Here is a 24,516-nt window from a genome sequence, read left to right on the forward strand (position 1 = left end):
TGAGGAAGGGCAGGGGGTGGGTGAGGAAGGGCAGGGGGTGGGTGAGGAAGGGTAGGGAGTTTGGGGTATGTGGCAGGTTTGATAAAGGTTGGCTTACAGACAGAAGTGAAGATTGGTCTTGATTTTGAAGAGCAGGAAATGGAGTCAATATGATTGGAGATAAGAAATCAGAGGTAGAAAATGCTTTAGCAGTTGTCTATTCGCCCCCTAACATCTTGATTTTCCCACCTGCGCCGGACGCAACAGTTGAATTGCAGGAGAGCCCAAATCGGGCTCCATGTCAGCCGCTAAACCAGTGCAATCTGGATTTGCCCTCACTGGGCGTGTCCGGGTGTCCTGGATGCTGATGTGGGGCTGGGTGGGGCTGGGTGTTGATGTGGGGCTGGGTGGGGCTGGATGCTGATGTGGGGCTGGGTGGGGCTGGGTGGGGCTGGGTGGGGCTGGGTGCTGATGTGGGGCTGGGTGGGGCTGGGTGCTGATGTGGGGCTGGGTGGGGCTGGATGCTGATGTGGGGCTGGGTGGGGCTGGGTGCTGATGTGGGGCTGGGTGGGGCTGGGTGGGGCTGGGTGGGGCTGGATGCTGATGTGGGGCTGGGTGTGGCTGAGTGCTGATGTGGGGCTGGGTGGGGCTGGGTGGGACTGGGTGGGGCTGGGTGTTGATGTGGGGCTGGGTGGGACTGGGTGCTGATGTGGGGCTGGGTGGGGCTGGGTGGGACTGGGTGGGGCTGGGTGTTGATGTGGGGCTGGGTGCTGATGTGGGGCTGGGTGGGGCTGGATGCTGATGTGGGGCTGGGTGGGTCTGGGTGCTGATGTGGAGCTGGGTGGGGCTGGGTGCTGATGTGGAGCTGGGTGGGGCTGGGTGGGGCTGGGTGCTGATGTGGAGCTGGGTGGGGCTGGGTGCTGATGTGGGGCTGGGTGGGGCTGGATGCTGATGTGGGGCTGGGTGGGGCTGGATGCTAATGTGGGGCTGGGTGGGGCTGGGTGGGGCTGGGTGCTGATGTGGGGCTGGGTGGGGCTGGGTGGGGCTGGGTGGGGCTGGGTGGGGCTGGATGCTGATGTGGGGCTGGGTGGGGCTGGATGCTGATGTGGGGCTGGGTGGGGCTGGATGCTGATGTGGGGCTGGGTGGGGCTGGATGCTGATGTGGGGCTGGGTGGGGCTGGGTGGGGCTGGATGCTGATGTGGGGCTGGGTGGGGCTGGATGCTGATGTGGGGCTGGGTGGGGCTGGGTGGGGCTGGGTGGGGCTGGATGCTGATGTGGGGCTGGGTGGGGCTGGGTGGGGCTGGGTGGGGCTGGATGCTGATGTGGGGCTGGGTGGGGCTGGGTGCTGATGTGGGGCTGGGTGCTGATGTGGGGCTGGGTGGGGCTGGGTGGGGCTGGGTGCTGATGTGGGGCTGGATGCTGATGTGGGGCTGGGTGGGGCTGGGTGCTGATGTGGGGCTGGGTGGGGCTGGGTGCCGATGTGGAGCTGGGTGGGGCTGGGTGCTGATGTGGGGCTGGGTGGGGCTGGATGCTGATGTGGGGCTGGGTGGTGCTGGGTGCTGATGTGGAGCTGGGTGGGGCTGGGTGCTGATGTGGGGCTGGGTGGGGCTGGGTGCTGATGTGGGGCTGGGTGGGGCTGGGTGCTGATGTGGGGCTGGGTGGGGCTGGGTGGGGCTGGATGGGGCTGGGTGCTGATGCAGGGTGGGATGCTGATGTGGGGCTGGGTGGGGCTGGGTGCTGATGTGGGGCTGGATGCTGATGTGGGGCTGGGTGGGCTGGGTGCTGATGTGGGGCTGGGTGGGGCTGGGTGCTGATGTGGGGCTGGGTGGGGCTGGGTGCTGATGTGGGGCTGGGTGCTGATGTGGGGCTGGGTGGGGCTGGGTGCTGATGTGGGGCTGGGTGGGGCTGGGTGCTGATGTGGGGCTGGATGCTGATGAAACCATTCCGAGCAGGGTGTCTCCTCCTCATGATGAGATCAGCCATGATGGTTTTGTCTGGGGTATCAGGTCGGAAGCCCAGTCCTGCTCCTAGTTCCTATGTTCTAAGAAAGGACCAATCTGTCTCATTCCACCTTCCAGCTCTTGGTCTGTGGCCTGTAGGTAACAGCAGCTGAAGCATAAATCTGGTGGTCTTGATTAAGTAGGGAATGTTGTGATTAATAAGATTAGGGGTTATGGGGAGAAAGCAGGGGAATGGGATGAGCAGACTCGATGGGCCGAATTGCCTAATTCTGTTCCTATATCATATTGTCTTCCACTTGCCCAAGTCCTGTTTCAGCTGAATTCTTACCTGGCACACCCTGGAATCATCCATGTAGTACCACTTAGAGTCTTTGAAAGACTTCACGTACACAGTGTAATGCCCAAAGATTGCGGACCCATAATGGGCCAGGACTGCGTAAAGGTGATATTGCCAACATTCCTGTGGAAACAAGATACAATAGCATCAGCTTAGGCTATTCAATCCTTCCGAACAGCCCATTACATTTAATCATAGCTCAATTTCTATATCAACTGCACTTCCCACCTATAGAAATAATAATAACTTTTATTGTCACAAGTAGGCTTACATTACAAGGGGCTGGTTTAGCTCACAAGGCTAAATCGCTGGCTTTTAAAGCAGACCAAGCAGGCCAGCAGCACGGTTCGATTCCTGTACCAGTCTCTCTGGACAGGCGCTGGAATGTGGTGACTAGGGGCTTTTCACAGTAACTTCATTGAAGCATACTCGTGACAATAAGCGATTTTCATTTTCATTAACACTGCAACAAAGTTACTGTGAAAATCCCCTAGTCGCCACATTCTGGCGCCTGTTCAGGTACACAGAGGGAGAATTCAGAATGTCCAATTCACCCTAACAGCACGTCTTTCGGGACTTGTGGGAGGAAACCGGAGCACCCGGAGGAAGCCCACGCACACACGGGGAGAACGTGCAGACTTTCACACAGACAGTGACCCAAGCGGGACTCGAACCTGGGACCCTGGCGTAGTGAAGCAACAACGCTAACCACTGTGCTACCGTGCTGCCACATTATGGTGGATGAGTAAACTGACCCTGGCACCGTGGGACCGGGAGCCAATCAAGTTGGGGGAGCAAAAGGAAGGTGGTGGTAATAGGGGACAGTTTAGGGGCGATTGATAGGGCTCTCTGCAGCAAAGAGGCTGCTTTGCCTGCACGGTGCCAGGGTTTAGAACATCTGCTCAGAGCCGGAACGGAGCTTGCAGTGGGAGTGGGCAGATCCTCGTCTTATGGTCGATGTAGAAAGCAATGAACAGATATTTTTCCTCTGTGTTAAATGTAGAGGTATACTTAAAAATAAGAGTTAAAAAGAAGGGAGGAACTTAAAACAATCCCAATTGTTCAGGAAAACTTTCTGAGAAGTTTGATAACTCCACCGGACCTGATGGATTTCAACCTAGAGTTTAAAAGCTTTGGCTGCAAATAGCGTAGAGGTATTGGTCACGATCTTCCAAAATTCCCAATATTATCCAGGTCCCAACGGATTTTTAAATCTCTGCACACTAATCGAGAACAGAGGGAGGTAGAATGCAGGAAACAGGCAGTTAGCCAAAAGTCTGTCACAGGGGAAGTGCTAGAATCCATTATTCAGGAGGTAATAACAGGATAGTTATTAAATCATGAAATCAGGCAGAGTTAACATGGTTTTGTGAAAGGGAAATCATGTTTTGTTCATTGATTAGAGGTTTTTGAGGCAGGGAGATGGATGAAGCTATATTGGAGTTCAAATAGGCATTTGATAAGTTACCAAAACAAAGATGTTTCAGACAGATTCTGGTGCAGGACCCTGACACTCACCTGGCCAATTCCACATTCCCGCACCTTTTCTGAGATTGGAAAATGGTTGAGGTTCAGGATTTCAGGAAATGTCACCGAGCTGTAGATTTTCTCGGTGAAAAAGCTCGTTGAGGATCCAGCACGAAATCGATTCAGTTGCAGATTGAGAATGTCAGGGAGTGCGACAATGTTGAAACCCTGGAAACATCAGACAAAGGCACGAATTCAGGCTGGTGTGAGACAACTGCTGTAAACAGCAGGAATATCGGGATTACTGAAGGAATCATGCCGTTCATGAACACTAACTTGCTTCAAACATTCCTCCAATTTAGCATAGCCAGAATTCCCAGGTGTGATTCGGGACAATGAAGTGGGATAAGAATGTGGTTCAAGGTCAGCACATGGGGAATGTGAGCAGTCTGTGATCTCCAGCACTCTCTCTCTCTCTGCTTGAGGAACGGACTTCTCTCTGTCGATGTTAAATATGTACGTGTAAACCTGAGGAACACAGCATTATGGAGAGGCAGCACAGCCAGTCTGCATGCAGTGTCCAGCATAAATATGGAGCATTACCTCATGGACCGGCTAATCCAAAGGTGCCTCCTGTCTGACTCGTGACTTTTCCACTTCAACTCACATAACCGGAGCGATGGCTAACCTCATGGTCGAGCAGCCCCAGAGCTTCGATATTTACTGTTCACCTATGGGAGCTGGTACCAGGCGGGTGGAATGTAAGGTGAGCAGGCTGAGGGTGCGAGGGGTGAGGGTGGGCATAGTGAGGGTGGGCGGAGTGAGGGGCAGAGTGAGGGTGGGCAGAGTGAGGGGCAGAGTGAGGGTGGGCAGTGAGGGGCAGAGTGAGGGTGGGAGGAGGGGCAGAGTGAGGGTGGTAGGAGTGAGGGACAGAGTGAGGGTGGGCAGAGTGAGGGGCAGAGTGAGGGTGGGAGGAGTGAGGGACAGAGTGAGGGTGGGCAGAGTAAGGGTGGGCAGACTGAGGGGCAGAGTGAGGGTGTGGGGAGTGAGGGTGGGCAGTGAGGGGCAGAGTGAGGGGCAGAGTGAGGGGCAGAGTGAGGGTGGGCAGAGTGAGAGGCAGAGTGAGGGGCAGAGTGAGGGGCAGAGTGAGGGTGGGCAGAGTGAGAGGCAGAGTGAGGGTGGGCAGAGTGAGGGGCAGACTGAGGGTGGGCAGTGAGGGGCAGACTGAGGGTGGGCAGTGAGGGGCAGAGTGAGGGTGGGCAGAGTGAGGGTGGGCAGAGTGAGAGTGGGCAGAGTGAGGGTGGGCAGAGTGAGAGTGGGCAGAGTGAGAGTGGGCAGAGTGAGGGTGGGCAGAGTGAGAGTGGGCAGAGTGAGGGTGGGCAGAGTGAGAGTGGGCAGAGTGAGGGTGGGAAGAGTGAGGGTGGGCAGTGAGGGGCAGAGTGAGGGTGGGCAGAGTGAGGCTGGGCAGAGTGAGGAGTGGGCAGAGTGAGGGTGGGGGAGTGAGGGTGGGGAGAGTGAGGGTGGGGGGCGTGAGGGAGGACAGAGAGAGAGTGGGCAGAGTGAGGGTGGGGGGAGTGAGGGTGGGCAGAGTGGGGGTGGGCAGAGAGAGTGGGCAGAGTGAGGGTGGGGGAGTGAGGGTGGGCAGAGTGGGGGTGGGCAGAGAGAGAGTGGGCAGAGTGAGGGTGGGGGGAGTGAGGGGCAGAGTGAGGGTGGGCAGAGTGAGAGTGGGCAGAGTGAGGGTGGGCAGAGTGAGGGTGGGGGGAGTGAGGGGCAGAGTGAGGGTGGGGGAGTGAGGGTGGGCAGAGTGAGGGTGGGGGAGTGAGGGGCAGAGTGAGGGTGGGCAGAGTGAGGGTGGGGGGAGTGAGGGTGGGCAGAGAGGGAGTGGGCAGAGTGAGAGTGGGCAGTGAGGGGCAGAGTGACGGTGGGCAGAGTGAGGGGCAGAGTGAGGGTGGGCAGAGTGAGAGAAGCAGAGTGAGGGGCAGAGTGAGGGTGGGAGGAGTGAGGGTGGGAGGAGTGAGGGCAGACTGAGGGTGGGCAGAGTGAGGGGCAGAGTGACGGTGGATGGAATGAGGGGCAGAGTGAGGGTGGGCAGAGTGAGGGCCAGAGTGAGGGTGGGCAGTGAGGGTAGATTTAGTGAGAGGCAGAGTGAGGGTGGGAGGAGTGAGCGTGGTAGGAGTGACGGTGGGAGGAGTGAGGGGCAGAGTGAGGGTGGGAGGAGTGAGGGGCAGAGTGAGGGTGGGAGGAGTGAGGGTGCGAGGAGTAAGGGTCGGAGTGAGCGGCAGAGTGAGGGTGGGCAGAGTGAGGGGCAGAGTGAGGGTGGGCAGAGTGAGGGGCAGAGTGAAGGTGGGTGGAGTGAGGGGCAGAGTGAGGGTGGGCAGAGTGAGGGGCATAGTGAGGGGCAGAGTGAGGGTGGGCAGAGTGAGGGGCAGAGTGAGGGGCAGAGTGAGGGTGGGCAGAGTGAGGGGCAGAGTGAGGGTGAGCAGACTGAGGGGCAGAGTGAGGGGCAGAGTGAGGGTGGGAGGAGTGAGGGGCAGAGTGAGGGTGGGCAGAGTGAGGGGCAGAGTGAGGGGCAGAGTGAGGGTGGGAGGAGTGAGGGGCAGAGTGAGGATGGGCAGAGTGAGGGGCAGACTGACGGTGGGCAGAGTGAGGGTGGGCAGAGTGAGGGGCAGAGTGAGGGTGGGCAGAGTGAGGATGGGTAGAGTGAGGGTGGGAGGAGTGAGGGTGGGAGGAGTGAGGGGCAGAGTGAGGGGCAGAGTGAGGATGGGCAGAGTGAGGGGCAGACTGAGGGTGGGCAGAGTGAGGGTGGGCAGAGTGAGGGGCAGAGTGGGCAGAGTGAGAGGCAGAGTGAGGGGCAGACTGAGGGTGGGCAGAGTGAGGGGCAGAGTGAGGGGCAGAGTGAGGGGCAGAGTGAGGGTGGGCAGAGTGAGGGGCAGAGTGAGGGTGGGGGGAGTGAGGGTGGGCAGAGTGAGGGTGGGGGGAGTGAGGGTGGGCAGAGTGAGGGTGGGCAGAGTGAGGGTGGGAGGAGTGAGGGTGGGCAGAGTGAGGGGCAGAGTGAGGGGCAGAGTGAGGAGGGGCAGAGTGAGGATGGGCGGAGTGAGGGGCAGAGTGAGGGTGGGCAGAGTGAGGGGCAGAGTGAGGGGCAGAGTGAGGATGGGAGGAGTGAGGGTGGGCAGAGTGAGAGTGGGCAGAGTGAGGGTGGGCAGAGTGAGGGTGGGGGGAGTGAGGGTGGGAGGAGTGAGGGTGGGCAGAGTGAGGGTGGGCAGAGTGAGGGGCAGAGTGAGGATGGGCAGAGTGAGGGGCAGAGTGAGGGTGGGCAGAGTGAAGGGCAGAGTAAGGGTGGGCAGAGTGAGGGTGGGCAGAGTAAGGGTGGGCAGAGTGAGGGTGGGCAGAGTGAGGGGCAGACTGAGGGTGGGCAGAGTGAGGGTGGGCAGTGAGGGGCAGACTGAGGGTGGGCAGAGTGAGGGTGGGCAGAATGAGGGTGGGCAGAGTGAGGGTGGGCAGAGTGAGGGTGGGCATAGTGGTGGGCAGAGTGAGGGTTGGCAGAGTGAGGGGCAGAGTCAGGGTGGGCAGAGTGAGGGTGGGAGGAGTGAGGGGCAGAGTGTGGGTGGGCAGAGTGAGGGTGGGCAGAGTGAGGGGCAGAGTGAGGGTGAGCAGAGTGAGGGGCAGAGTGAGGATTGGCAGAGTGAGGATGGGCGGAGTGAGGGGCAGAGTGAGGGTGGGCAGTGAGGGGCAGAGTGAGGGTGAGCAGAGTGAGGGTGGGCAGAGTGAGAGTGGGCAGAGTGAGGGTGGGGGAGTGAGAGTGGGCAGAGTGAGTGTGGGCAGAGTGAGGGTGGGGGGAGTGAGGGTGGGCAGAGAAAGAGTGGGCAGAGTGAGGGTGGGAAGAGTGAGGGTGGCCAGAGTGAGAGTGGGAGGAGTGAGGGGCAGAGTGAGGGTGGGCAGAGTGAGGGGCAGAGTGAGGGTGGGCAGAGTGAGGGGCTGAGTGAGGGTGGGCAGAGTGAGGGGCAGAGTGAGGGTGGGCAGTGAGGGGCAGAGTGAGGGTGGGAGGAGTGAGGGGCAGAGTGAGGGACAGAGTGAGGGGCAGAGTGGGCAGAGTGAGAGGCAGAGTGAGGGGCAGACTGAGGGTGGGCAGAGTGAGGGGCAGAGTGAGGGTGGGCAGAGTGAGGGGCAGAGTGAGGGTGGGGAGAGTGAGGGGCAGAGTGAGGGTGGGGGGAGTGAGGGTGGGCAGAGTGAGGGTGGGGGGAGTGAGGGTGGGCAGAGTGAGGGTGGGCAGAGTGAGGGTGGGCAGAGTGAGGGTGGGCAGAGTGAGGGGCAGACTGAGGGTGGGCAGAGTGAGGGTGGGCAGTGAGGGGCAGACTGAGGGTGGGCAGAGTGAGGGTGGGCAGAGTGAGGGTGGGCATAGTGGTGGGCAGAGTGAGGGTTGGCAGAGTGAGGGGCAGAATGAGGGTGGGCAGAGTGAGGGTGGGCAGAGTGAGGGTGGGCATAGTGGTGGGCAGAGTGAGGGTTGGCAGAGTGAGGGGCAGAGTCAGGGTGGGCAGAGTGAGGGTGGGAGGAGTGAGGGGCAGAGTGTGGGTGGGCAGTGAGGGGCAGAGTGAGGGTGAGCAGAGTGAGGGTGGGCAGAGTGAGAGTGGGCAGAGTGAGGGTGGGGAGTGAGAGTGGGCAGAGTGAGTGTGGGCAGAGTGAGGGTGGGGGGAGTGAGGGTGGGCAGAGAAAGAGTGGGCAGAGTGAGGGTGGGAAGAGTGAGGGTGGCCAGAGTGAGAGTGGGAGGAGTGAGGGGCAGAGTGAGGGTGGGCAGAGTGAGGGGCAGAGTGAGGGTGGGCAGAGTGAGGGGCAGAGTGAGGGTGGGCAGAGTGAGGGCAGAGTGTGGGTGGGCAGTGAGGGGCAGAGTGAGGGTGGGAGGAGTGAGGGGCAGAGTGAGGGACAGAGTGAGGGGCAGAGTGGGCAGAGTGAGAGGCAGAGTGAGGGGCAGACTGAGGGTGGGCAGAGTGAGGGGCAGAGTGAGGGTGGGCAGAGTGAGGGGCAGAGTGAGGGTGGGGGGAGTGAGGGTGGGCAGAGTGAGGGTGGGGGGAGTGAGGGTGGGCAGAGTGAGGGTGGGCAGAGTGAGGGGCAGAGTGAGGGGCAGAAAAAAAAACAAGCCCGACACAAATTCCGCTACCTGGGGATTATTATTATTATTAGCCCATGACTGGAAAGGGATCCACAAATGGAACCTCACCAGTCTGACGGAGGAAGTAAAAAAGGACCTGCAAAGACGGAACACACTCCCACTCTCCCTCATGGGGAGAGTCCAGACGATCAAAATGAACGTACTGCCCAGGTACCTCTTCCACCTTAGATCTACATCCCCAAGGCCTTTTTCGACTCATTGGACAAACTGATTTTGGCATTGTTGAGGGTGGGGGACAACAACATTTCGGCCTAACCGTGTTGTCCTACAAAGCCCCCATCTGCAACAACCACATGTTCACGCCTTGCCACCGAACTGGACACAACAAGGGGGAAGTGGGAGGAGGGTTTTGGAGGAGGAAGGTTTGAAATAGGGTGGAGATTTTGGAGCGAAGCACTGCACACGGACAACTCCACCTTCACAACTAAACGCGGTACATAAAGCCCACTTGACCAGAACCCGAATGAGTAGGTTCTTCCCGGAGCTGGAGGACAGATGTGAACGGTGCCAAGGAGGCCCGGCCAACCACGCCCACATGTTCTGGTCTTGCCCCTGAATTGCTGGGTTCTGGACAGCCTTCTTCGAGGCCATGTCCAAAGTGGTGGGGGTGAGGGTGGAGCCATGCCCGAAAGTGGCGGTCTTCGGGGTTTCAGACCAGCCAGATCTATTCCTGGGGAGGAGGGCGGCCGCCCTTGCCTTTGCCTCCCTGATCGCCCGCTGTAGAATCCTGTTCGGCTGGTGGTCAGCAGCACCGCCCAGAGCTGCAGACTGGCTGTCCGACCTCTCGGAATCTCTCCAAATGGAGAAAATCTAATTCGTCATCCGTGGGTTGGGAGAGGGCTTGCACAGAACGTGGGAGTCATTCACCCGACTGTTCCGGGGCCTGTTTGTGGCCAGCAACTAGGAGGCCAAGGACAAACAATAATAAAAAGGGAGAGTTGCCACGACACACAAGGGAAGAAAGGGAGGGGCAGCGGGGGGAATGGGGAGGATCTGGGGAAATAAAAAAGTACAACCAAACCCAACAGGAGAGGCAGAGCCACAGGGAGGGGCGGGGACGGCAGGAACAACAATAATGGGAAAGGAGAGAGGAATACGCGCGGGAGGTAATATACAGCGAACCTCTGCAAACACTGTGAGGAAAGGACGGAAAGAAGAAACAGTGAAAAATCCGTGTAAATAGTCCAAACCGATCTCGATGTAAATAACTTTAAGGGTAATGCCTCGGTGCTCCCTTGCAAAATTCACAGGATTCTGTTCGTATTTATATTTGTTATGTTTAAAACAAATAAAACAATAAAAACATTTTTTTAAAAATAACTACAAATTGTACTTGTACCTGCTTTGCGGACCTTCTCCTTTCACAACCAGGGCACAGGCGCTGGTCACCCCTGCTCAGTTCCTGGGGCTCAAAAAACTTCCTCAGGATCTCTTCCTGTGAAAAGGTAGAGTGGAATCCATCAAAACCAGCACGGCCCCATCGGCTCCCCTCCCCATGTTCACCTACAGCCTCCTCCCTGCCCACCCCAGATAAACACCGGTCTGTAACCACCCCCACTCTCCAGGGATTAACACCAGCCTGTAACAGCAATCCCCCCCCCCCCCCCCCCCCCCACCCCCACCCCCATCCCCACCAGGAGAATGTAGGGTGACTGGGAGGACTACAGCGTGATTGGGAGACCCATGGAGCAACTTGGAGACCCATAGGGTGACTGGGAAGGCTGTAGGGTGATTGGGAAGGCTGTAGGGTGACTGGGAAGGCTGTAGGGTGACTGGGAAGGCTGTAGGGTGATTGGGAAGGCTGTAGGGTGATTGGGAAGGCTGTAGGGTGATTGGGAAGGCTGTAGGGTGACTGGGAAGGCTGTAGGGTGACTGGGAAGGCTGTAGGGTGACTGGGAAGGCTGTAGGGTGACTGGGAAGGCTGTAGGGTGATTGGGAAGGCTGTAGGGTGATTGGGAAGGCTGTAGGGTGACTGGGAAGGCTGTAGGGTGACTGGGAAGGCTGTAGGGTGACTGGGAAGGCTGTAGGGTGATTGGGAAGGCTGTAGGGTGATTGGGAAGGCTGTAGGGTGATTGGGAAGGCTGTAGGGTGACTGGGAAGGCTGTAGGGTGATTGGGAAGGCTGTAGGGTGACTGGGAAGGCTGTAGGGTGACTGGGAAGGCTGTAGGGTGACTGGGAAGGCTGTAGGGTGACTGGGAAGGCTGTAGAGTGACTAGGAAGGCTGTAGGGTGACTGGGAAGGCTGTAGGGTGATTGGGAAGGCTGTAGGGTGACTGGGAAGGCTGTAGGGTGATTGGGAAGGCTGTAGGGTGACTGGGAAGGCTGTAGGGTGATTGGGAAGGCTGTAGGGTGATTGGGAAGGCTGTAGGGTGACTGGGAAGGCTGTAGGGTGATTGGGAAGGCTGTAGGGTGATTGGGAAGGCTGTAGGGTGATTGGGAAGGCTGTAGGGTGATCGGGAAGGCTGTAGGGTGATTGGGAAGGCTGTAGGGTGATTGGGAAGGCTGTAGGGTGATTGGGAAGGCTGTAGGGTAATTGGGAAGGGCTGTAGGATAACTGGGAGGGCTATAGAATGACTATAGGTTATCAGGGTGACTGCGAGGGCCAGCTACTGGGTGAATGGGGGGGAGGCTTTAGGGTGACTAGGGGGGGCTATAGGATGACTTGGTGACCCAGAGGTCTATAGGGTAGTTAGGTGACCTGAGGAGGGGCAATAGGGTGACTGCGGGAGCTATAGTATGACTGGGTGACAAGGGGGAGGGCTATAGGGTGACAAGGTGACTCGGGGGGGGGGGCTATAGGGTGACGGTGACTCGGGGGAGGGGGGCTATAGGGTGACAAGGTGACTCGGGGGGAGGGGGACTATAGGGTGACGGTGACTCAGGGGAGGGGGGCTATAGGGTGACAAGGTGACCCGGGGGGAGGGGGGCTATAGGGTGACAAGGTGACTCGGGGGAGGGGACTTTAGGGTGACAAGGTGACTCGGGGGGGAGGGGGGCTATAGGGTGACAAGGTGACTCAGGGGAGGGGGCTATAGGGTGATAAGGTGACTCGGGGGAGGGGGGCTATAGGGTGACAAGGTGACTCGGGGGGAGGGGGGCTATAGGGTGACAAGGTGACTCAGGGGAGGGGGCTATAGGGTGATAAGGTGACTCGGGGGAGGGGGGCTATAGGGTGACAAGGTGACTCGGGGGGAGGGGGGCTATAGGGTGACAAGGTGACTCGGGGGGAGGGGGACTATAGGGTGATAAGGTGACTCGGGGGAGGGGGGCTATAGGGTGATAAGGTGACTCGGGGGGGAGGGGGCTATAGGGTGATAAGGTGACTCGGGGGGGAGGGGGCTATAGGGTGACAAGGTGACTCGGGGGGGAGGGGGGCTATAGGGTGACAAGGTGACTCAGGGGGAGGGGGCTATAGGGTGACTTGGTGACTCGGGGGGGAGGGGGGCTATAGGGTGACAAGGTGACTCGGGGGGAGGGGGACTATAGGGTGATAAGGTGACTCGGGGGAGGGGGGCTATAGGGTGACAAGGTGACTCGGGGGGGAGGGGGGCTATAGGGTGACAAGGTGACTCGGGGGGAGGGGGGCTATAGGGTGACAGTGACTCGGGGGGAGGGGGGCTATAGGGTGACTTGGTGACTCGGGGGGAGGGGGGTCTATAGGGTGACAGTGACTCGGGGGGAGGGGGGCTATAGGGTGACAAGGTGACTCGGGGGGAGGGGGGCTATAGGGTGACAAGGTGACTCGGGGGGAGGGGGGCTATAGGGTGAAAAGGTGACTCAGGGGAGGGGGCTATAGGGTGACAAGGTGACTCGGGCGGAGGGGGGCTATAGGGTGACAAGGTGACTCGGGGGGAGGGGGGCTATAGGGTGACAAGGTGACTCGGGGGAGGGGGGCTATAGGGTGACAAGGTGACTCGGGGGAGGGGGACTATAGGGTGACAAGGTGACTCGGGGGGAGGGGGGCTATAGGGTGACAAGGTGACTCGGGGGAGGGGGGCTATAGGGTGATAAGGTGACTCAGGGGAGGGGGACTATAGGGTGACTTGGTGACTCGGGGGAGGGGGACTATAGGGTGACTTGGTGACTCGGGGGAGGGGGACTATAGGGTGACAAGGTGACTCGGGCGGAGGGGGGCTATAGGGTGACAAGGTCACTCGGGCGGAGGGGGGCTTTAGGGTGACAAGGTGACTCAGGGGAGGGGGACTATAGGGTGACTTGGTGACTCGGGGGGAGGGGGGCTATAGGGTGACTTGGTGACTCGGGGGGAGGGGGGCTATAGGGTGACTTGGTGACTCGGGGGGAGGGGGGCTATAGGGTGACAAGGTGACTCAGGGGGAGGGGGACTATAGGGTGACTTGGTGACTCGGGGGAGGGGGGCTATAGGGTGACAAGGTGACTCGGGGGGAGGGGGGCTATAGGGTGACTTGGTGCGCTATACGGTAACTGGGAGGGCTGTCGACTGTCAGGGTACTGGGTTCTCTTCACTCAGATAAGTGATATGCTCTGGAAAATTGAGGGCGGAGTATTGAAGAGACATATGCAACAAGAAATATAGAGTGTAATAAGTGAGAATGAAAGAGGGAAAGGACAAATTAATTACAAATAGTGGCAAGATAAATGGCCGTTTCAGCTGATGTGGGAGGTTGGCACCATTTTGACTTCCTGACCAAATCCCTCAACCAACATGAAGGCAAATGTTGTGGTTTTTATAACACTGCTGATTGTGAATTGACCTTTGGTAAACTGGCTATTGCATTTCTTACCTTTGACCCAGAAATAATGAGGAATGAAAAGTGGTCATTTCTTTTAAATGTCTGTGGAATTTGCAATTATTTTTAAGAATGTTTGAAATGGATTTTTAAGAGTTTGCATTATGATGTCCCGGATCAAGCCCCACCATCAATCGTAAAGGGATCAATTGTAATTTTCGTGAATAATATGAAATACTGCCCCATATGACCTGGTGACCATTGACCTGGAAGAGTATCAGCAGGAAGGAAGTTCAGAAAGAAGCCATGTGGTTGGCAGACACAAAGCGGAGAGGTGGTGGGTGCAGGTGATCTGCACAAAGAGAAAAAAGACAGAGATAGAAAAATATAGAGACTTCTTGAAGGAGAAGATGAAACTCACTCTCAGGCTAGCCACAAAGATCTAAACCCTGGCAGGTTGTGTGGATACACTGTTTAAAAAAGGAGGTAGGCAGAAAGCGGGTAATTATAGGCCAGTTAGATTAACTTTGGTAGTAGGGAAGATGCTGGAATCTAACATCAAGGAAGAAATAGCGAGGCATCTGGATAGAAATTGTCCCATTGGGCAGACGCAGCATGGGTTCGTAAAGGGCAGGTCATGCCTAACTAATTTAGTGGAATCTTTCGAGGACATTAGCAATGCAGTAGATAATGGGGAGCCAATGGATGTGGTATATCTGGATTTCCAGAAAGCTTTTGACAAGGTGCCACACAAAAGATTGCTGCATAAGATAAAGATGCATGGCATTAAGGGTAAAGTAGTAGCACGGATAGAGGATTGGTTAATTAATAGAAAGCAAAGAGTGGGGATTAATGGGTGTTTCTCTGGTTGGCAATCAGTAGCTAGTGGTGTCCCTTACACAGATGATTTGGAGTTGGTGACCAATGTGTCCAAGTTTGCAGACGACACTAAGATGAGTGGTAAAGCGAAAAGTGCGAGGATACTGGAAGTCTGCAGAGGGATTTGGATAGGTTAAGTGAATGGGCTAGGGTCTGGCAGATGGAATACAATGTTGACAAACGTGAAGTTATCCATTTTGGTAGAAATAACAGGAAAAGGGATTATTATTTAATGGATAAAATATTAAAACATGCTGCTATGCAGAGAGACCTGGGTGAGCCAGTGCATGAGTCGCAAAAAGTTGGTTTACAGGTGCAACAGGTGATTAAGAAGGCAAATGGAATTTTGTCCTTCATTGCTAGAGGGATGGAGTTTAAGACTAGGGAGGTTATGCTGCAATTGTTTAAGGTGTTAGTGAGGCCAAACCTTGAGTATTGTGCTCAGTTTTGGTCTCCTTACTTGAGAAAGGACATACTGGCACTGGAGGGTGTGCAGAGGAGATTCACTAGGTTAATCCCAGAGCTGAAGGGGTTGGATTACGAGGAGAGGTTGAGTAGACTGAGACTGTACTCGTTCGAATTTAGAAGGATGCGGGGGTTCTTATAGAAACATATAAAATTATGAAGGGATAGGATAGATGCGGGCAGGTTGTTTCCACTGGCGGGTGAAAGCAAAACTAGGGGTCATAGCCTCAAAATAAGGGGAAGTAGATTTAGGACTGAGTTTAGGAGGAACTTCTTCATTCAAAGGGTTGTGAATCTATGGAATTCCTTGCCCAGTGAAGCAGTTGAGGCTCCTTCATTAAATGTTTTTAAGATAAAGATAGTTTTTTGAAGAATAAAGGGATTAAGGGTTATGGTGTTCGGGCCGGAAAGTGGAGCTGAGTCCACAAAAGATCAGCCATGATCTCATTGAATGGCGGAGCAGGCTCGAGGGGCCAGATGGCCTATTCCTGCTCCTAGATCTTATGTTCTTACGTACTAAAGAGTTGGGTTTTATTCCAGAAGTGGCCAAATCATGAATGGGGGTGTTAATGGTTAGTCAGTCAGAGAATCATGAATAGATTCATAGTACAGTACAGAAAAAGGCCATTCGGCCCCTCAAGTCTGCATTGGCCCTTTGATAGATCACCCTACCCAGGCCTTATGCTCCACCCTGCAACCTCACTCTCAGGGGTAATTTATCATGGCCAATCCACCAATAAACTGCACATCTTTGGACTGTGGGAGGAAACCGGAGCACCCGGAGGAAACCCACGCAGATACGGGGAGACAGTCACCCAAGGTAGGAATCGAACCCGGGTCCCTGGTGCTGTGAGGCTGCAGTGCTAACCTCTGCGCCACCGTGCTGCCCCAACGTAAAGGAAGTTTGGAAAGTTAGTGCTCTTTGTGACCTGAGGGAGAGAGGGTCTGTAGAAATTTCCCTTGTTAATGATAATCTTACCCATGACAATCGAGTATTTAAAGTTCTGATTGTTATTTGAATATAGTGGCACGGTGGTACAGTGGTTAGCACTGCTGCCTCACGCCACCAAGGACCCGGGTTCGATCCCGGGCCCGGGTCACTGTCCATGTGGAGTTTTCACATTCTCCCTGTGATTGCGTGGGTCTCACTCCAACAACCCAAAGATGTGCACGGTCGGTGGATTGGCCACGCTAAATTACCCCTTAATTGGAAAAAAAGAATTGGGTACTTTAAAAAAAAAATTAATTGTTATTTGAATAATCAATTGCTTGTTAATCCATGTATAATTTGCACTGGTTATGATTCATGTTGAAGTAAAAGCTACAAGTGGAATCCTGTCATTCAGTAAATTTGGTTACTTTAGTTGATGGTTACCCATGGAATCGTAATAACAGTGACAACATTTTAAAAGTAAGTTGCTGACTTACTAGCCGCCACATTCCGGTGCCTGTTCGGGTACACTTTGGCAGAATCAGCATGTCCAAATGATATAACAGTGCGTCTTTCGCGACTTCTGGGAGGAAGCTCCCGGAGCGCCCGGAGGAAACCCATCCTCCGGGTGCTCCAGTTTCCTCCCACAGTCCAAAGATGATCAGGTTAGGTGGATTGGCCATGATAAATTGCCCTTAGTGTCCAAAATTGCCCTTAATGTTGGGTGGGGTTACTGGGTTATGGGGATAGGGTGGAGGTGTTGATCTTGGGTAGGGTGCTCTTTCCAAGAGCCGGTGCAGACTCGATGGGCTGAATGGCCTCCTTCTGCACTATAAATTCTATTTAAAAAAATAATGCGTTCCACCTACCAGCTGGAAATGTCCATGATACATGGCCTTTTTCAGTGGCAAAGGCAGGCTCAGGAAATTGCTGTCTCTCACAGTCACGTGACCACAGTCACACTTCACAAACTGCTCCAATTTGATCTCATAGAGACTCCTCAACTCCTTCGCCTGTCAGGAGGTTAGAGAAAAACACGTTAATGTTACTCCAAAACACAACAAAAGTTAATGAACACAGGAAAAGGATGTGAAAGTGAAGAGTAGGAGCAACAATGCAAAGAGTGAACACAAGGAATGAAAATGTGGGTCAGAAGTAAAGCCCTCAGAGTACAGACTGACATGTGAGAAATTATATCCTAAATATTACTGCAACTTGGCTAAAAGTAAAGGCAGGAATGATAATAATTATAATCTTTATTGTCACAAGTAGGCTTACATTAACACTGCAATGAAGTTACTGTGAAAATCCCCTAGTCGTCACATTCCGGCTCCTGTTTGGGTATACAGAGGGAGAATTCAGAATGTCCAATTCACCTAACAGCAAGTCTTTTGGGACTTGTGGGAGGAAACCGGAGCACCCGGAGGAAAACCCACGCAGACTCGGGGAGAACGTGCAGACTCCGCACAGATAGTGACCCAGCGGGGAATCGAACCTGGGACCCTGCCGCTGTGAAGCAACAGTGCTAACCACTGTTCTACCGTGCTGCCCTGGATGGAAACTCAACATTTGGGCAGCAGGGTAGCATGGTGGTTAGCATAAATGCTTCACAGCTCCAGGGTCCCAGGTTCGATTCCCGGCTGGGTCACTGTCTGTGTGGAGTCTGCACGTCCTCCCCCTGTGTGCGTGGGTTTCCTCCGGGTGCTCCGGTTTCCTCCCACAGTCCAAAGATGTGCGGGTTAGGTGCATTGGCCATGCTAAATTGCCCGTAGTGTCCTAATAAAAGTAAGGTTAAGGGGGGGGTTGTTGGGTTACGGGTATAGGGTGGATACGTGGGTTTGAGTAGGGTGATCATGGCTCGGCACAACATTGAGGGCCGAAGGGCCTGTTCTGTGCTGTACTGTTCTATGTATTCACGGTGGGTGGGATACTCCATTTCTGAGATTAGGGGCGTGATCTTCTGGCCTCGTTACACTCTCGCTCAAGCGTAACGAGGCCGGTGAATAGCGGGAGAGACCAAAAACTGAAACCTCGCCAGGCGGCAAACAGTTTGCGATGCAGCTGTCCCACTCCCGTAGGTGAAATTGTAATCCCACTGTAGCGAGGTGAAAAATGGTCCTGTGTAATGAGACAGGATTGATTAATGATCTCATAGTTAGGGATCCTCTCGGAAGGAGCGATCACAATATGGTGGAATTTAAAATACAGATGGAGGGTGAGAAGATCAAATCAAATGCTAGTGCTTAAACAAAGGAGATTACAATGGGATGAGAGAAGAACTAGCTAAGGTAGACTGGGAGCAAAGACTTTATAGTGTAACAGTTGAGCAACAGTGGAGAACCTTCCAAGCAATTTTTCACAATGCTCAGCAAAGGTTTATATCAACTAAAAGGAAGGATGGTAGAAAGAGGGAAAATCGACCGTGGATATCTAAGGAAATAAGGGAGAGTATCAAATTGAAGGAAAAAGCATACAAAGTGGCAAAGATTAGTGGGAGACTAGAGGACTGGGAAATCTTTAGGAGGCAACAGAAAGCTATTAAAAAAGCTAGAAAGAAGATTAAGATAGAATATGAGAGTAAACTTGCTCAGAATATAAAAACAGATAGTGAAAGTTTCTACAAATATATAAAACAAAAAAGAGTGGCTAAGGTAAATATTGGTCCTTTAGAGGATGAGAAGGGAGTTTTAATAATGGGAAATGAGGAAATGGCCGAGGAACTGAACAGGTTTTTTGGGTCGGTCTTCACAGTGGAAGACACAAATAACATGTCAGTGACTGATAGAAATGAGGCTATGACAGGTGAGGACCTTGAGAGGATTGTTATCACTCAGGAGGTAGTGATGGGCAAGCTAATGGGGCTAAAGGTAGATAAGTCTCCTGGCCCTGATGGAATGCATCCCAGAGTGCTAAAAGAGATGGCTAGGGAAATTGCAAATGCACCAGTGATAATTTACCAAAATTCACTAGACTCTGGGGTGGTCCCGGTGGATTGGAAATTAGCAAACGTGACACCACTGTTTAAAAAAGGATGTAGGCAGAAAGCGGGTAATTATAGGCCAGTGAGCTTAACTTCGGTAGAAGGGAAGATGCTGGAACCTATCATCAAGGAAGAAATAGCGAGGCACCTGGATGGAAATTGGGCAGACGCAGCATGGGTTCATAAAGGGCAGGTCGTGCCTAACTAATTGAGTGGAATTTTTTGAGGACATTACCAGTGCGGGGGGGGGGGGGGGGGGGGGGGGGGGGTGGACTGGGCAGGGGTGGGCTGCCATGGGAGGCTGGGAGGAGGGGTGCTGCGGGGGGGCAATCGCTCACTGCACCTCCATGCCAATTCCTAGATCGGGTGTACCTGTTCCGGGGCAATCCTTGCCCCTGCGCGCCTGCCCCCCGGACCACCTGTAACCCCACCAGTTGATAAGGCCTTTGGCTGTGCAGCTGAAGACTTTGCCATTGGCTTTGAATTGGCAATCGTGGTTAAGTGAGCACTTCACGGGAAGTGGGTGGACGGGCCATGTCGCATGCAGGAGTCATTGTGTGGCATCCCAAACAGTCCGTGCTGCCTGGATATATACCCAAACACAGCGGGAGGCAATATCACACACAGAGCAACCCACACCCAAACACCCAGAGGATGGGACTCAGCTCCAGCAACATGTCCACGGCCGGAGGGTGGGTGAGTGGCCATCACTCTGGCTGGAAGGTGTTGTGAGCGAGTGTCCGGGGTACCAGGTTTGGAACCCATTGAGCTGGGCCCTCTGCGGTGGGGAGTATGTGAGCAAGGCGTTCCCGGTAGGAGGGTGGGTGGGGGGAGGGGGGAATCTATCGCTGAGATGCCCCAGGTCCAGGGGATAATGGATGGCTCGCATGTTGCCCTGTGCTCACCGGGCCACCTGGGGGTGTTCTACGTTAACAGAAAGAAGTTCCACTCCGGACTTCTGGTGTGGACCATGGAGTAAGTGGTCACACACAAGGCAGCTCCTGCCCAAGGTTGCAGAAAAGAGCTCTTTTTAAATCAATACAGGGTGGAATTTTGATGAAAAGATGTAGGTGAATGTTGGAAGAGTACTTTCCCCCAGGAATAGTATGTCTCTTGGTTACCAGACCCAGCAGAAACAGTGAAAGATTTGGATGGAGCTGCAGTAAAGCCAAAAGCCTCTTCCAGCAGGCGGGGGGAAGGCGAGCTTAAAGGCTTCAAGCTGACTTGAGGGCCTTTATTAAAGCTGAATTCCAGCAGCAGAGGGAACAACTGTGAAAAGATCTTGCCAAGGCCATTGAAGAAGCGGTGACGAGACTTCCGGTGGCAGCCATGGCGGAGTAGGTCGCGCATTCGGCAGCTCCCGTCTGGAACTGACTCTCGGACCTTTTTCAGGAGATTCCACGGACTTTTTGGGGCAGATTGGGGAAGTGAACACGGCCAAAAGGATTCCCTCTCTGTTGTATGGATAGCTGGACCAAGAGTGGCTGGGTGAAGCGTTTAAGTCCCAACAGACAGAAGCTAGCGGAGTGGGCGCCAAGGCACAGCATGGCGGCCGGTATAGATCAGGGAGCATGGGCGCAGTGGGCACAGGAGGAACAGGAGTTCCTTAGGGGCTGCTTTGCTGATCTTAAAAAGGACATGCTGGCCACGATGAAGACATCAATAAACCAAATGATCGCAACTCAGGCAACACAAGGGAAAGCGATTAAGGTGATGGAGAAAAAGCTACCTGACCATGAGGACAAGTTGGTCATATTGGCCCTTAAGGTGGAGGCGCAGGATGGCCTCCGCAAGAAGTGGCAGGAGAGGCTGGAGGACTTAGAAAACGGGTCCAGGAGACAGAACTTGAGAATTGTGGGCCTCCCTGAAGGTGTGGAGGAGTCGGATGCGGGAGCATTTGTGTCCAAGATGCTGGAGATGCTGATATTCCCTCGACCCCTGGAGCTGGACGGGGCGCAGAGAGCCCTCACGAGGAAGCCCAAGGCGAATGAACCGCCGAGGGCCATGGAGGTGAGATTTCATCGCTTCTCGGACAAGGAACTTGTCTTGCGGTGGGCAAAAAAAGAACGGAGCAGCAGGTGAGAGAACAGCGTGATACGCATCTACCAGGACCTGGGTACGGAACTGGCCAAGAGGCTGCTGGATTCAACTGGTGAAGGCGACCCTCTTCAGCAAGGGCGTGAAATTTGGGATGCTACACCCAGCGAGGCTATGGGTCACGTACAAGGAACTATTTTGACGCCAGACGAGGCATGGTCATTCGTCAAACAAGAAAAGCTGGACTCGAATTAAAGGACAGTTAAGCTTTGGTGGGATGCGGCGGTGGGGCTGGGTAACACGGTTCCATTTCTAATATAAGATTGTATGCAATGTTGGGTGCGTGTAAGGGCTGTGGTGGTGGCTGGAGGGTGCAGTGTTTTCGGCAAAAATGAGATACGGAGGGGGGAGGGGGCCCTGTACTTAGTGCAGATTTTCGGGAAGTTGGAGCCTTGGTTCAACAAGTGTCTCCTCATGGGGCAATGTTTATTTTTTATTTCGTATTACTATTTACTCACTGGGGCTGGAGAGGTTGGCCAAGAAAGGGCGATGGCTAGTGGGAGTGACTGTAATCAGAGACTCACTCAGTGGGAGTGACTGTAATCAGAGACTCACTCAGTGGGAGTGACTGTAATCAGAGACTCACTCAGTGGGAGTGACTGTAATCAGAGACTCACTCAGTGGGAGTGACTGTAATCAGAGACTCACTCAGTGGGAGTGACTGTAATCAGAGACTAACTCAGTGGGAGTGACTGTAATCAGAGACTCACTCAGTCGGAGTGACTGTAATCAGAGGGTCACTCAGTGGGAGTGACTGTAATCAGAGACTCACTCAATGTGAGTGACTGTAATCAGAGGGTCACTCAGTGGGAGTGACTGTAATCAGAGGGTCACTCAGTGGGAGTGACTGTAATCAGAGGCTCACTCAGTGGGAGTGACTGTAATCAGAGACACACTCAGTGGGAGTGACTGTAATCAGAGACTCACAGTGGGAGTGACTGTAATCAGAGACTCACTCAGTGAGAGTGACTGTAATCAGAGACTCACTCAGTGGGAGTGACTGTAATCAGAGACTCACTCAGTGGGAGTGACTGTAATCAGAGACTAACTCAGTGGGAGTGACTGTAATCAGAGACTCACTCAATGTGAGTGACTGTAATCAGAGGGTCACTCAGTAGGAGTGACTGTAATCAGAGACTCACTCAGTGGGAGTGACTGTAATCAAAGACTCACTCAATGTGAGTGACTGTAATCAGAGGGTCACTCAGTGGGAGTGACTGTAATCAGAGGGTCACTCAGTGGGAGTGACTGTAATCAGAGGCTCACTCAGTGGGAGTGACTGTAATCAGAGACTCACTCAGTGGGAGTGACTGTAATCAGAGACTCACTCAGTGGGAGTGACTGTAATCAGAGACTAACTCAGTGGGAGTGACTGTAATCAGAGACTCACTCAGTCGGAGTGACTGTAATCAGAGGGTCACTCAGTGGGAGTGACTGTAATCAGAGACTCACTCAGTGGGAGTGACTGTAATCAAAGACTCACTCAATGTGAGTGACTGTAATCAGAGGGTCACTCAGTGGGAGTGACTGTAATCAGAGGGTCACTCAGTGGGAGTGACTGTAATCAGAGGCTCACTCAGTGGGAGTGACTGTAATCAGAGACACACTCAGTGGGAGTGACTGTAATCAGAGACTCACAGTGGGAGTGACTGTAATCAGTGACTCACTCAGTGAGAGTGACTGTAATCAGAGACTCATTCAGTGGGAGTGACTGTAATCAGAGACTCACTCAGTGGGAGTGACTGTAATCAGAGACTCTCAGTGGGAGTGACTGTAATCAGAGACTCATTCAGTGGGAGTGACTGTAATCAGAGACTCACTCAGTGGGAGTGACTGTAATCAGAGACTCACTCAGTGGGAGTGACTGTAATCAGAGACTCACTCAGTGGGAGTGACTGTAATCAGAGGGTCACTCAGTGGGAGTGACTGTAACCAGAGACTCACTCAGTGGGGAGTGACTGTAATGAGAGACGCACTCAGTGCGGAGTGACTGTAATCAGAGGGTCACTCAGTGGGAGTGACTGTAATCAGATACTCACTCAATGGGGAGTGACTATAATCAGACTCACTCAGTGGGAGTGACTGTAATCAGAGACTCACTCAGTGGGGAGAGACTGTAATCAGAGGGTCACTCAGTGGGAGTGACTGTAATCAGAGGGTCACTCAGTGGGAGTGACTAATCAGAGACTCACTCGGTGGGAAGTAACTGTAATCAGAGACTCACTCAGTGGGAGTGACTGTAATCAGAGACTCACTCAGTGGGGAGTGACTGTAATCAGAGGGTCACTCAGTGGGAGTGACTGTAATCAGAGACTCACTCAGTGGGAGTGGCTGTAATTAGAGACTCACTCAGTGGGAGTGACTGTAATCAGAGGGTCACTCAGTGGGAGTGACTGTAATCAGAGACTCACTCAGTGGGAGTGACTGTAATCAGAGGGTCACTCAGTGGGAGTGACTGTAATCAGAGACTCACTCAGTGGGAGTGACTGTAATCAGAGGGTCACTCAGTGGGAGTGACTGTAATCAGAGACTCACTCAGTGAGGGTGGCTGTAATCAGAGACTCACTCAGTGGGAGTGACTGTAATCAGAGACTCACTCAGTGGGAGTGACTGTAATCAGAGGGTCACTCAGTGGGAGTGACTGTAATCAGAGACTTACTCAGTGAGAGTGGCTGTAATCAGAGACTCACTCAGTGGGAGTGACTGTAATCAGAGGGTCACTCAGTGGGAGTGACTAATCAGAGACTCACTCGGTGGGAGTGACTGTAATTAGAGACTCACTCAGTGGGAGTGACTGTAATTAGAGACTCACTCAGTGGGAGTGACTGTAATCAGAGACTCACTCAGTGGGAGTGACTGTAATCAGAGACTCACTCAGTGGGAGTGACTGTAATCAGAGGGTCACTCAGTGGGAGTGACTGTAATCAGAGACTCACTCAGTGAGGGTGGCTGTAATCAGAGACTCACTCAGTGGGAGTGACTGTAATCAGAGACTCACTCAGTGGGAGTGACTGTAATCAGAGGGTCACTCAGTGGGAGTGACTGTAATCAGAGACTTACTCAGTGAGAGTGGCTGTAATCAGAGACTCACTCAGTGGGAGTGACTGTAATCAGAGGGTCACTCAGTGGGAGTGACTAATCAGAGACTCACTCGGTGGGAGTGACTGTAATTAGAGACTCACTCAGTGGGAGTGACTGTAATTAGAGACTCACTCAGTGGGAGTGACTGTAATCAGAGACTCACTCAGTGGGAGTGACTGTAATCAGAGACTAACTCAGTGGGAGTGATTGTAATCAGAGACTCACTCAGTGGGAGTGACTGTAATCAGAGACTCACTCAGTGGGAGTGACTGTAATCAGACTCACTCAGTGGGAGTAACTGTAATCAGAGGGTCACTCAGTGGGAGTGACTGTAATCAGAGACTCACTCAGTGAGTGACTGTAATCAGAGACTCACTCAGTGGGAGTAACTGTAATCAGAGGGTCACTCAGTGGGAGTTACTGTAATCAGAGACTCACTCAGTGGGGAGTGACTGTAATCAGAGGC

General features: G+C 54.0%; 1 protein-coding gene across 1 annotated transcript in view; it reads right to left on the reverse strand.

The window, feature by feature from the left end:
- Window positions 1-2,221: 2,221 nt before the first annotated feature.
- usp18 (ubiquitin specific peptidase 18) overlaps window positions 2,222-24,516 on the reverse strand; it is an 83,525-nt gene continuing 61,230 nt past the window's right edge. The window contains exons 9-12 of the mRNA XM_038780319.1: window positions 16,762-16,905; window positions 10,249-10,344; window positions 3,797-3,973; window positions 2,222-2,401 (exon numbers count right to left, since the gene is read on the reverse strand). Of these exons, the coding sequence (XP_038636247.1) occupies window positions 2,222-2,401; window positions 3,797-3,973; window positions 10,249-10,344; window positions 16,762-16,905 (597 nt within the window). The remainder of the gene's footprint in view (window positions 2,402-3,796; window positions 3,974-10,248; window positions 10,345-16,761; window positions 16,906-24,516) is intronic.

This window comes from Scyliorhinus canicula, chromosome 20 (genome assembly GCF_902713615.1).
Source record: "Scyliorhinus canicula chromosome 20, sScyCan1.1, whole genome shotgun sequence".
Lineage (NCBI taxonomy): Eukaryota > Metazoa > Chordata > Chondrichthyes > Carcharhiniformes > Scyliorhinidae > Scyliorhinus > Scyliorhinus canicula.